Consider the following 11,835-nt stretch of genomic DNA (forward strand, 5'->3'; position numbering starts at 1 on the left):
AATCATATTATGAATAAACAATAATAAACTCGCTTAACAAAGTTCTGTTAATTTCCCCCAAATACGAAATGTCTTCCAAATTCGTTAAATTACTTATTAAAACTATGACATAATTTTCATAATAATTCAATTTTTAAGGTCCCAGAAATTAAGGGGATTTAATTCACCTGCCTTTTCCGCTGTTTATTAACTAAGGTAATTAGTAATTGACCTTGGAGTAGGTCACTCAGTGCACAAAATGAGATTTGAAAAAAATAAAGAAAAAAGTACTCAGACATAAGGCGCCGACAAAATAACATTCACAGTCTATTGCACATGAGTCTCCCAATTCTTAACATAATCATCACATCCCAAATATTAGCATAATAGTTTTGTAATAAATTAAATAATATAAAATTAGATGGACAGGTATTGGGGATTGAGTTTTGAATGACTACAATTCCAAGAAAGAACCCAGGGCTAAGGCGACAGACTGTTTTCAAGTGGTTTGTGTCTCAATATCGTCTGCTTAGGACGGTGTTAACATTATGTGGATGCAAGGCATAGGCTTAAGACATAGTCACAATATCACACAGGTCATAGATTCGAGGAGGTAAAGCGATTGAGGCCTAGTGAGACGCTATCAAAGGCTTAGTACAGACCAAGAAGCGATATCTACTTTACTAATGAGAAGATATAAGATGCCTAAGTATTCGCGCGCCATAGTCCCAGCCCCCCTTTCAAAATACAAGGGGAGACGTAAAAGGAGGCCGGGCTATTTCGCCTCTCCTCAGTCGGAAAATATGACTGTCATTTTCTTGTCATTCGCGTCGCGCTGACGTGCACGAGTTTTCAAGAACCAATGAGATGCTGGTTGTAATTAAGAGGCGGCAGGGATTAACTCCGGACCTACGTAACGTTTGCACTGGAGATAAAGCAAGAAGTGTGGCACGAATTTATACCTTCTCCCTAATAAACTAGATATCACTTCTTGGTTTAACTTTGGACAGTATCTACCCCCTTGGTCCTAAATCCGTAACTAACCCATCTATTTAAAATAAAAAATAAAAATCCCCATATCCCATGCCCCTCGGCCTCTACCCGGGATACCACTAAAGAACAGATACCTAGAATCCTAGATCTCATTTTGGCCGGGCCAAACTGATTTGATAAGATGAGTCAGTCAGTTAGTTCTTTGTGCTTCTGCGCGAGCGTGATGGAGTGATGAACCAGAGAGGCTCATAGCGCGTGAGCACGAGCGAGCGTCCAAAAACCCTAAACCCCCTCCCACCCGCAGTCCCGAGTAGAGTCCGGACCAAATCCTCACGTGCCAAACACATTTCCCATCCCAATGAATAGGACAGGACGCCTTACTTTAAAGGCCAAGTCCCGAATGAACAGAATTTTCAACGTGACATTGTAACAGGGAGTTAGGGACCACTATAGAAAAGAAACTCGCCAAGGGATAGGGAGAGATGAAAAAAAAGTTTATTGGCTTCATTTTCATATCCATTCCACCCTGTAGAGCAGTATAAGCATAAGTTTATAAGATATGCTACTAGCATAAGTTTGTTGAATTAATATCTGGTCATGACAAACTGAACTTGAGGCTTGTAATTTTGAAGTGAGTGAGTGAGTGAGGTAGGTCATAGATTCGAGGAGGTAAAGCGAGCGAGGGAGGCCTGCAGTGAGTGAGGTGGCGCTGCTGTCAAATTTGGGCTTAGTAATGCAGGCTACTAAATAGGAATCACCTAGATGGAATAAATCCTAGATGCAAAATTAATTAACCGAGTGTAGGACTTCAATCAATTCTCGAACTAGCTCGAGCTGTAAATCTCTAGCATTACGAAGTATAAGTAGTGTCATACTTATGGAAGATATCTTATAAACTTATGGTATATAAGCAGTATATCGATTTTCTTACCGTGCATATTCTATGGGTTTGTAGAAGCCCAGGGATTCTAAAATGGCTTTTACATCTATATACAGGGTGTATAGCAAAAAGGAGGGCAGTTTGATTAGGTGGGAAAATCTATTTTGAGTCGAAAATGTTATATACTTCTATGACCTATTTAACACTAAGTTATATTAATTATCTGGGTGTTTTAGTGATGACCCCTTAAAACGACTCTAATTTTATTAAGGGGTCATCCCTAAAACACACATGTTTTGGGTGCCTCTCATGGAGAAAAAATATCAAAGAAGTATAAAAACTTTTCGACTCAAAATTGATATTTTCCTAATAGAATAATCCAACTGTACTTCTGTATACACACCCTGTACACACAAAATATATTAGACTTTGTAATTTTCAGCTTTACCAAACGCCCCATCGCCGAAAAACAGAACACATGTGGTGGTTAATGCTAGTACGCACGCTACGTCTGTGAGAATTTAACTTCAATTAAAACTAAATTTTCAAGTATAAATTTAATTTAAAATACTGCCATTTGGAAATAATAACTATTGTTGCTTTTGATTACTGTCAGAGGTTTTCCCTGAATATTGTAGGTGCCTTTTAAATACAATTTTAGACCAAGGTCTCAATGATAGCAATATAGTTTTTATGATTTTATTTCAAAGCATACTTTTGAAAACGCAAAATAGAGCAATGCTATTTTTAGGCAAAGCAAACTCGAGAAATTTTCAACAAAAAAAATATCAATTTTTCTGAATTTTAAAGGCTTGACTAACATACTTGGGTCCTTGGGAGACAGTTGCCAGTATTAATACATTATCTTCCATATCACTGGCAACCAATAGGAGGTCTTTAATCCTATTTAAAGATAAGCCAATCACTTTTGAAGAGAAAAAAAAGTGATTCATATCCGATTGAGGAAGGTTGCCTATTAAAGTGTTAGTGACATAATTTTCGTCACCCACAAACTTAAAATGCTAAAAAAATCCTTGAAAAATCTAGTTTATTATGATATGTTTACTTTTGTATTTGGTTTCGTAGAAATTTGTAAAATTGCAATCAAAGTTTAGTGTTTGGAAAAGGCCTAGTTAAAATTTTGTTTCGCTTGATGACGTAGTAAGGAGAAACTTTCACTCTAGATGTCGCTCACGTGACGCCTATAAGTGTCTCAGCCTAAGTGTTAAGCCTATTTTATTCAGATTCGCGCGGCATTAGTAGACTCGGGACTCGGCGCGCGCGTTTGGCTTTTCCGCGAGATGCCGTGAGTGACGTAGCAAGGAGAAAACCCGCCAAAAATCTTCTTCGCAAATTTGCTTTTGCCCCCCAAATTTCAAGTTTTCAAAGTGTTTTTTCTGTGTTTTACTTCATATTTAAATATTAATCAAGCATATTTTTGGAATCAGAAGAGTTTAAACTCTCAAAAAAGTAAGGTTTTCTTTAGATTTGAGATAATTTTTAAATCACGTCGCTATTCCTTTAAATATAAGATAAGGCAGACCCAATAAATTTTCCTTTTTCCAACCCCAACGTTACTTGTGAGGCGACTTCTTGTTTCGAAAAATGGATCCATCCCCTCCCCTACCTTTCCCCTTCCCCCGGTGCACGTGTTTTAAAATTTGCTTCCATTTTAAAACGATATATAATACCCTTATGGGAATATGAAGTTTGTATATCAGGTGCTAGTATTGTATTTCAAAACCCCCATGCAGAAGTCTAACATATCCAATATTTATTTCTTTTTTCATATCTAAGGATTCATTTTACTTAAAAAAAGAAACATGATAAAACCTTCGGGGTTTCAGGGTTAGTTAGTTTAGTCTCATACCTGAGGTCAAGGGTCAAAATAGCCTGAATTTAATTGTTTGAATCGACACAAAATTCGAAGGTCACAAAGGTCAATTGAAAGCCCCAGAATTCTAACATATCCAATATTTCTTTTTCATATCTAAGGATTCATTTTACTTTGAATAACTTGAAAAAAACTTTGGGTTTTCAGGGTTAGTTAGTTTAGTCTCGTACCTGAGGTCAAGGGTCAAAATAGCCATAATTAAATTGTTTCAATTGACATTAAATTCGAAGGTCACCGAGGTCAAATTAGAGCCCATTTTCAAAACAATACATATTTTTTCGTTGTTTTACACGGTTAGTTTAGACTTGAATATCAGAGTTAATGGTTACATTTTGGTCGTCCCCGTAGCTCCTCCCATCTCAGTAGCACCAAGAAGCGATATCTAGTTTACTAGGGAGAAGGTATGAGATGCCTAAGTATTCGCGCGGGCCATAGTCCCAGTCCCCCTTTCAAAATACAAGAGGGGACGTAAAAGGAGGCCCCGGGCTATTTCGCCTCCTCTCCTCAATCGGAAAATATGACTGCAAATTTCTTGTCATTCGCATCGCGCTGACGTGCACGAGTTTTCAAGAACCAATGAGATACTGCTGGTTGTAATTTAGACGCGGCAGGGGTTAACTCCGGACCTACTATACGTTTGGACTGGAGATAAAGCTGCATGGAAATGTGTAACGAATTTATAACTTCTCACTAATAAACTAGATATCACTCCTTGATAGCACTATTAATAATAACTGTTACTTGTTTAGAAATATGTAAAATATTGTATTTACTCAAAACAATGTGAACTACAACAAAAAATTACCTCCTACACACACGCTAAGTCTTTAATGGAATTTTCAAGATGAAAAAAATAACTCAGCTAACATCCGGACAGACGTCAACTTAAGCTGGCAATGAATATACCTCGATTTAGGGTTAAAAACATGGGAAAATAGCATGTTGAAGTTAAGTTGTCCGTTAACAGTGTTGTAAAAAAAATAAACTGGAGTCTCTCCTTGATGAATGGGTAGCTAAGCTGACCTCTGATTTTAACATTCCTTAATTATGGGCAAATCTTTTTTTATTTTTTTAACATTACAAGTCTGCTTGCTGCTTTCGCTACTAGGGGGCGTGTTTCGGGTGGATTTTTTTTTAACATCAGTGATTTAGTTCATCACGAATTTTAAAATTTAAAACGAATGTTCATGCATAAGCCCAGACTATGTGGGTCCCAAAACTGAGGGGATACTCACTATAAACGTGTTAACAGGGATATTAGTAACTATCCCCTCGTACAGCCATAAGTTCATAAGATATGTTCCTACCATAAGTTTGTTAATATGTTTATATCAAGTGGAGCTTGTTATTTTGAAGTGAGTGAGTGAGGTAGGTCATAGATTCGAGGTGGTAAAGCGAAGGAGGCCTGGTGAGAAGCATAAGTTCATAAGATATGTTCCTTCCATAAGTTTGTTAATCTCTGGTTACAAACTGGAGCTTGTAATTTTGAAGTGAGTGAGTGAGGTAGGTCATAGATTCGAGGAGGTAAAGCGAGGGAGGCCTGGTGAGTGAGTGAGGCGCTGCTGTCAAAGGGGCCTTAGTTCAGACTAAATAGGAGTGCCTAGATGGAATTAAGTCCTAGCTGCAAAATTAATTAACCACCACCGAGTGTACTTGGGACTTCAATTGAATTCTCGCTTCCGTCGTTCTCCTTCTCGAACTATAGTTATCTAGAGCTGCTGTAAGTCTCTCAGTAGCATTACGAATCGTATAGGTAGTGCCATACTTATGGAACATATCTCATAAACTTATGCCGAAACCTCACGAAAATCAAGATGGAAGTCCTGCAAAAGCAACCGAGTGTAGAACTTCAATTGACTCGCTTCCGTCGTTCTCCTTCTCGAACTAGTTATCTCGAGTTGCTGTAAGTCTCTCAGTAGCATTACGAATCGTACAGGTAGTGCCATACTTATGGAACATATCTTATAAACTTATGCCTAAACCTCGTGAAAATCGAAATCAAATGCTAGGTAGTAACATACAACAAACACTAAATCTACCAACAACACTAGCCTACCAAAAATTCTATGTTAAAAATTCGGTTTTTTTTTTCAACCCGCTGCTCGTGCAAGCAACTCGAACGCCAATGCTAAAAATTCGTTATTTACTCGCGGATGGTAACGTTTGGCTATGGTTCCATTGGGAACTAAACGGAAATAACGCCAACGTGTAAAGTCAACGAAGGCGGCCGAAAAAAGCAAGCTAGCTAGCTGCATGGGAGAAAAAGAGGAGAGATGTCTGGCGGAAATGGAGTTACAGGAACGAGGGCGTTTATCAAGGGAAAGAAGATAGGATTTTAGTAATGCACGACGTCGAACTCGAAAGCCAGCCTACCGCTTTTTTAGGGTAATAGATGACGTCATATGAGGTCTTACTACTGTTCCTCAAATTAAAAGGGTTCATTTCTGATACAGGGTTGCCACGAAAGTATCAGATTCAAATTCCCCGAATTTCCCCTGGTTTTGCCCGCCATTTACAAAGTTTCCCCCGCTTTTCACCGCCTTTCCATGATTTCCCCCACTTTTTCTTGACTGTCGCTGGTTTCCCCCGCCTTTCCATACCTTTCCCAGCTTTCTCTTGGTTTTTCACGGTTTTCCTTGAATATCCCCGGTTTTCCCCGCCTTTCCACGGTTTTCCCCGCTTTTTCTTGGTTTTCCTTGACTTTCCCAAGTTTCCCCGACTTTCTCCGTTTTTCCCCGCCTTTCCATGGTTTTCCCTGACTTTCTCCGTTTTTCCCTGCCTTTCCATGGTTTTCCCTGACTTTCTCCGTTTTTCCCTGCCTTTCCATGGTTTTCCCTGACTTTCTCCGTTTTTCCCCGCCTTTCCATGGTTTTCCCCAGGGTTGGCAAAAATCCGGATAATTCGAATAAAATCCAGACCAGTGGTTTTTATTGGATTAAACCGGATTATATTGGATTTATCCGGATATTTTAAAAACGAGTCATTTTAGGTTTTTTTGAAGGCAAAGTACTTCTGTTTAGCTCTTATTTGAGCTCTGGGGCACTCCCCGACCCCTAGTCCCGCTTCCAATACAAAATCGTCTTCTAGTTTAACTGCTAAAATGTTTTCATGAAATCTATTTCTTTCCTGAGTGCACGAGCCTAACACTAGCGCGGCTCCAGTGGATCCCTTACAAGGGGACTTTCCTTCTAAACTCCGGGTTTGGCTTGGCGGGATTTATACATGCACGTATAAATCTCGCCCACAAATGCCTCTAGCTTTCCCAAGCCAAAACTGGAGTTCGTAAGGAAAGTCAACTTGTAGGGAATCCACTGGAACCACGCAGCCGACGCTATGCTTTAAGTTCGTGTAAGCTGTAGCTGGATAGTAACTGCTAACATAACTATTAGTTTTATCATTTATAATAAGTAATCTTTAGTTATCGCTTCATATATTTTTGCCTTGTTTCTGGTTGTATTTTAATTATTTTTAGGGCACAAAATTGATTTTTCCCCATTCATAATTAAGCCGGATATTTTAGGTGGATTTTTTTAAGTGGATTAATCCGGATTAAACCAGGTGGTTTAAACCGGACTGGATAGGTAGTTGCCAACCCTGGTTTTCCCTGACTCTCTCCGTTTTTCCCCGCCTTTCCATGGTTTTCCCTGACTTTCTCCGTTTTTCCCCGCCTTTCCATGGTTTTCCCTGACTTTCTCCGTTTTTCCCCGCCTTTCCATGGTTTTCCCTGACTTTCTCCGTTTTTCCCCGCCTTTCCATGGTTTTCCCTGACTTTCTCCGTTTTTCCCCGCCTTTCCATGGTTTTCCCTAGACTTTCTCCGTTTTTCCCAGACTTTCTCCGTTTTTCCCAGACTTTCTCCGTTTTTCCCAGACTTTCTCCGTTTTTCCCAGACTTTCTCCGTTTTTCCCAGACTTTCTCCGTTTTTCCCAGACTTTCTCCGTTTTTCCCAGACTTTCTCCGTTTTTCCCAGACTTTCTCCGTTTTTCCCAGACTTTCTCCGTTTTTCCCAGACTTTCTCCGTTTTTCCCAGACTTTCTCCGTTTTTCCCAGACTTTCTACGGTTTTCCCAGACTTTCTACGGTTTTCCCAGACTTTCTACGGTTTTCCCAGACTTTCTACGGTTTTCCCAGACTTTCTACGGTTTTCCCAGACTTTCTACGGTTTTCCCAGACTTTCTACGGTTTTCCCAGACTTTCTACGGTTTTCCCAGACTTTCTACGGTTTTCCCAGACTTTCTACGGTTTTCCCCGCCTTTCTACGGTTTTCCCCGCCTTTCTCATGGTTTTCCCCGCCTTTCTCATGGTTTTCCCCGCCTTTTCCATGGTTTTCCCCGCCTTTTCCATGGTTTTCCCCGCCTTTTCCATGGTTTTCCCCGCCTTTTCCATGGTTTTCCCCGCCTTTTCCATGGTTTTCCCCGCCTTTTCCATGGTTTTCCCCGCCTTTTCCATGGTTTTCCCCGCCTTTTCCATGGTTTTCCCCGCCTTTTCCATGGTTTTCCCCGCCTTTTCCATGGTTTTCCCCGCCTTTTCCATGGTTTTCCCCGCCTTTTCCATGGTTTTCCCCGCCTTTTCCATGGTTTTCCCCGCCTTTTCCATGGTTTTCCCCGCCTTTTCCATGGTTTTCCCCGCCTTTTCCATGGTTTTCCCCGCCTTTCAATGGTTTCCCGACTTTTTCTCGGTTTTCCTATTGACTTTGCCAAATTTTTCCCCGCCTTTTCCATGGTTTTCCCCGCCTTTTCCATGGTTTTCCCCGCCTTTTCCATGGTTTTCCCCGCCTTTTCCATGGTTTTCCCCGCCTTTTCCATGGTTTTCCCCGCCTTTTCCATGGTTTTCCCCGCCTTTTCCATGGTTTTCCCCGCCTTTTCCATGGTTTTCCCCGCCTTTTCCATGGTTTTCCCCGCCTTTTCCATGGTTTTCCCCGCCTTTTCCATGGTTTTCCCCGCCTTTTCCATGGTTTTCCCCGCCTTTTCCATGGTTTTCCCCGCCTTTCAATGGTTTCCCGACTTTTTCTCGGTTTTCCTATTGACTTTGCCAAATTTTTCCCCGCCTTTTCCCGCTTCTCCCCGACGTTTCAAGGAAAATTGTCATTGTTCAAAACATAACTAGACAATTGCGTTTAAACATTGCGAATCTATTTCGATGGCTGGTCAAACGTGATCTCGCTAAAAAGGCGTTTTCATGGATTTTCCCAGATACTGTATCTAAGCTGTCATTTACCTATACCTTATCAATCAAAAGAAAACGAATGCACTTGGGGCAGATTCAAATTCAATCGAATAATAAAAAAATCTCTCTTCAATATATTGAAAGGTACGTAGGTAGGTTAGGCCCTAACTTATTGTAATCCGAACATAATAGTGTCTGGGGCACCAGAGAGCTTCAGCTTCCATTGGAACTAGTGGTTAAACACCGATATTAAAACCCAATATTACTTGACCCCATACGAAAGCAAAGCTTACAACTAACAGTTAATTTGATACTGGTGCCAAGTAACGTTAGTAAATTTCCCAAGATATTCATTCACGTGATGAGACTCAACCAACGGAAATTTTTGGCAGGTGATGGTACAATGGCTGTTTTTCAGGCATAATTTTATACCCACCTCAAAGGCCTACTCAGACTACAATCAAATCTTAAAAGTCCCGTCAATCGAGGTACCTCGTTAATTTAGTTTCGGTACCTTCGTTTCGCTGTTCAGACGTAAGAGCAGACGACTTAAAACGAGTCGTATTGCATATCACGTGATTTTTTTTTAAACTAAGAAATTTGAAAACTAAAATAGCCCAATCTAAATCACAAAATGATGACAAATACGGCGCCCATAATCCTAAAACTTTTCAACTATTGTCTGCTAATGTGTGGCCTACTCGATCACGCGTCAGCAACTTTGGCATGATTGAGTGGGCTATGGCTAAAGAAAAGGCGCTAACGAGGTGGCGTTCAAATTCTAAAATGATAAATACAGCGCTAAGAATCCTTAACTTTTGAAATATCGTCTGCTAAAGCGTAGCCTACTCGATCACGCGTCAGTATGGCATGATCGAGTGGGCTATGGTTAAGAAATGAGCTAATAAGGCGGTGCCATCTGGACGCTGAATGAAAATTTTCAAACTAAACCTGTGAATCTTTCACGTATTGTCGTTGACACGTGACCAATTAAGCGAACAAAGTGACGTCACCGACGTGAACTTCGATTTTAGTCTATAGAGTAATGTCAGGTCTACGTATGCAAACGTCATTATCCTTCTATCTCTTAGCTCAGTGTCATCCCCCCTACCAGGCGCGTACAGTATCCTCTCTTACAAAAGCGCGCCTAGAGGGAGGGATACACCGTCTACTCCCCTCTCTACCGACACTACTCTATAGTCTGAATAGGGCTTTGGAAATTATCACAGATACAGAAATCATTTACAGAAACGGTGAATTTTGAAGTTCTGTTAGTATTTGTAATGGAAATTTTCAAGTAGACTATGTCATTCTTGTCATAATTGGGAACATCTGGTTGTTTAAATTTAAATTAATTGTCAAGATAATTCTAGAAATTACCGTTTTTAAATATTATGATTAATAAATGGTAATAAAATATTAATAGGCTTAGCTTCGTATTTAAAACTTTTTTAAAAATATGAGGTCAAAATTGACTCCCAAACAAGAAAATTGCGTGATTCGACTAAAGTTAAGTAATTAATTCTAAGAAACTAATAAATTCCCATTAAATTAAAACCTTTTAACACGTTTAAAATTATAAACCAAATTTTGAAACTCGATTTCTTGGCAAAATTCCTAAGTATATATTTCACGAATTTCAAAGTTAGTGCCAACAGAAAAATCTTTTTCAACTGGGAAAATTTCTAGGCTACAAACACAAATTTCAAAAAATTCTCTACAAAAAGAATGACCTTAGAAAAGGAAAACGAAAATTAGTGGGTGTAACCCATGGCGTAACCGTTAAAATCAATTATTTAAAAGTGTGACGATATTTAATTGAGCTTGAAACACTGTTAGGGAAGTAAGTTATCTCCCAAATTCCGTTGAAATGAAAAAAGGGTTGGAATTCCGGTGAAATGCTTATAACTTCCTTACTCATTTCAAACTAAATGTCATATTAATTTCTTGGTATTATAATAAGCATACAAAGATATTAAAACAATAGAAAATCTAATCTAGTAACTGTATTATCATTAAATGTCAAGTATCTTAAAAGGGTGCCGCCATATTTGACGATGTCAAAGGTCAAGACATTTTATTAAATCTCTCTGAAGTCGTAAGCCTTTGAGGTAACAAAGTGTTATCTATAAGCTGTCAAAGTTCATCAATATCTAGCTAGCGTGAAGTAAAGTAAAGAAATTGATTGCTAAGCCTAAACGTAAATGTGCAACGTGCTCCCCAACTCCAAGGGGCCCTTGGGTCCCTTACGACGCGCGTTTTAGTCATTTTCCCGCCAATTAGTAAAACTAATAACTAATTACGAATAAAAACAAGTACTAACCCTTTAAGTCGACACAGATTTTCATTATTTCTCGTAATATCAGTCAAACAAGATAAGCTCTTTTTAACTTGATCCAAATTATCCACATCAACTCCAAAAGCCACCACTGAATATCGTAGCAGAGACATTATGTTATGTGTAGTAAAAATTCCAAATAAAACACTTATCCAAATCCACACAGATTAGGTAATGGCAATGCAATGAACAACACTTTTGGCTTTTTAAATTTTTAAATAGCCGTATTTTAAAAACCACTAGCGAGAAAGACGATCTTCATCATCACAAAAGAAAACCTATTTTTTTTTTTTTTTTATCTATCTATTTTTTTTTTCTTCTTGAAGGTTAGGCTTAGCACAGGGCCTCTTTCAGCGCGCGTTAGGCCTAGAACATCGACCTCGTCGGGCACTGAAGTTTGAATACGATATTCCCATAATCTGCAGTACCGGTACGTAATCGCCACTTGAAACTAAGCCTAATTAATAATTGCGTTATTTTAATTGAATAACTGAAATAATTGTAATAATAAAACTAGGGAATATTGGTCGTATTTTATTATAAGAAATACTCGCAAAGCCGAGGCCGAGAGACGCGCCCGCACCAAGC

General features: G+C 39.3%; 1 protein-coding gene across 2 annotated transcripts in view; it reads right to left on the minus strand.

The window, feature by feature from the left end:
- Positions 1-11,835, minus strand: part of LOC149615924 (uncharacterized) — a 100,442-nt gene that overhangs the window by 50,345 nt on the left and 38,262 nt on the right. Inside the window, exon 1 of one of the 2 annotated variants that reach the window (XM_089857365.1) lies at positions 11,233-11,828. The exons of the other annotated variant lie outside the window; for it this stretch is intronic. Within the exon in view, the coding sequence (XP_089713491.1) occupies positions 11,233-11,360 (128 nt within the window). The 5' untranslated portion in view covers positions 11,361-11,828. Of the gene's footprint in view, positions 1-11,232; positions 11,829-11,835 lie in introns of those variants that run through there. 2 annotated transcript variants of the gene reach the window in all.

This window comes from Phalangium opilio, unplaced genomic scaffold, assembly GCF_054372755.1.
Source record: "Phalangium opilio isolate 3A_F unplaced genomic scaffold, DU_Popi_V2 ptg000217l_1, whole genome shotgun sequence".
NCBI lineage: Eukaryota > Metazoa > Arthropoda > Arachnida > Opiliones > Phalangiidae > Phalangium > Phalangium opilio.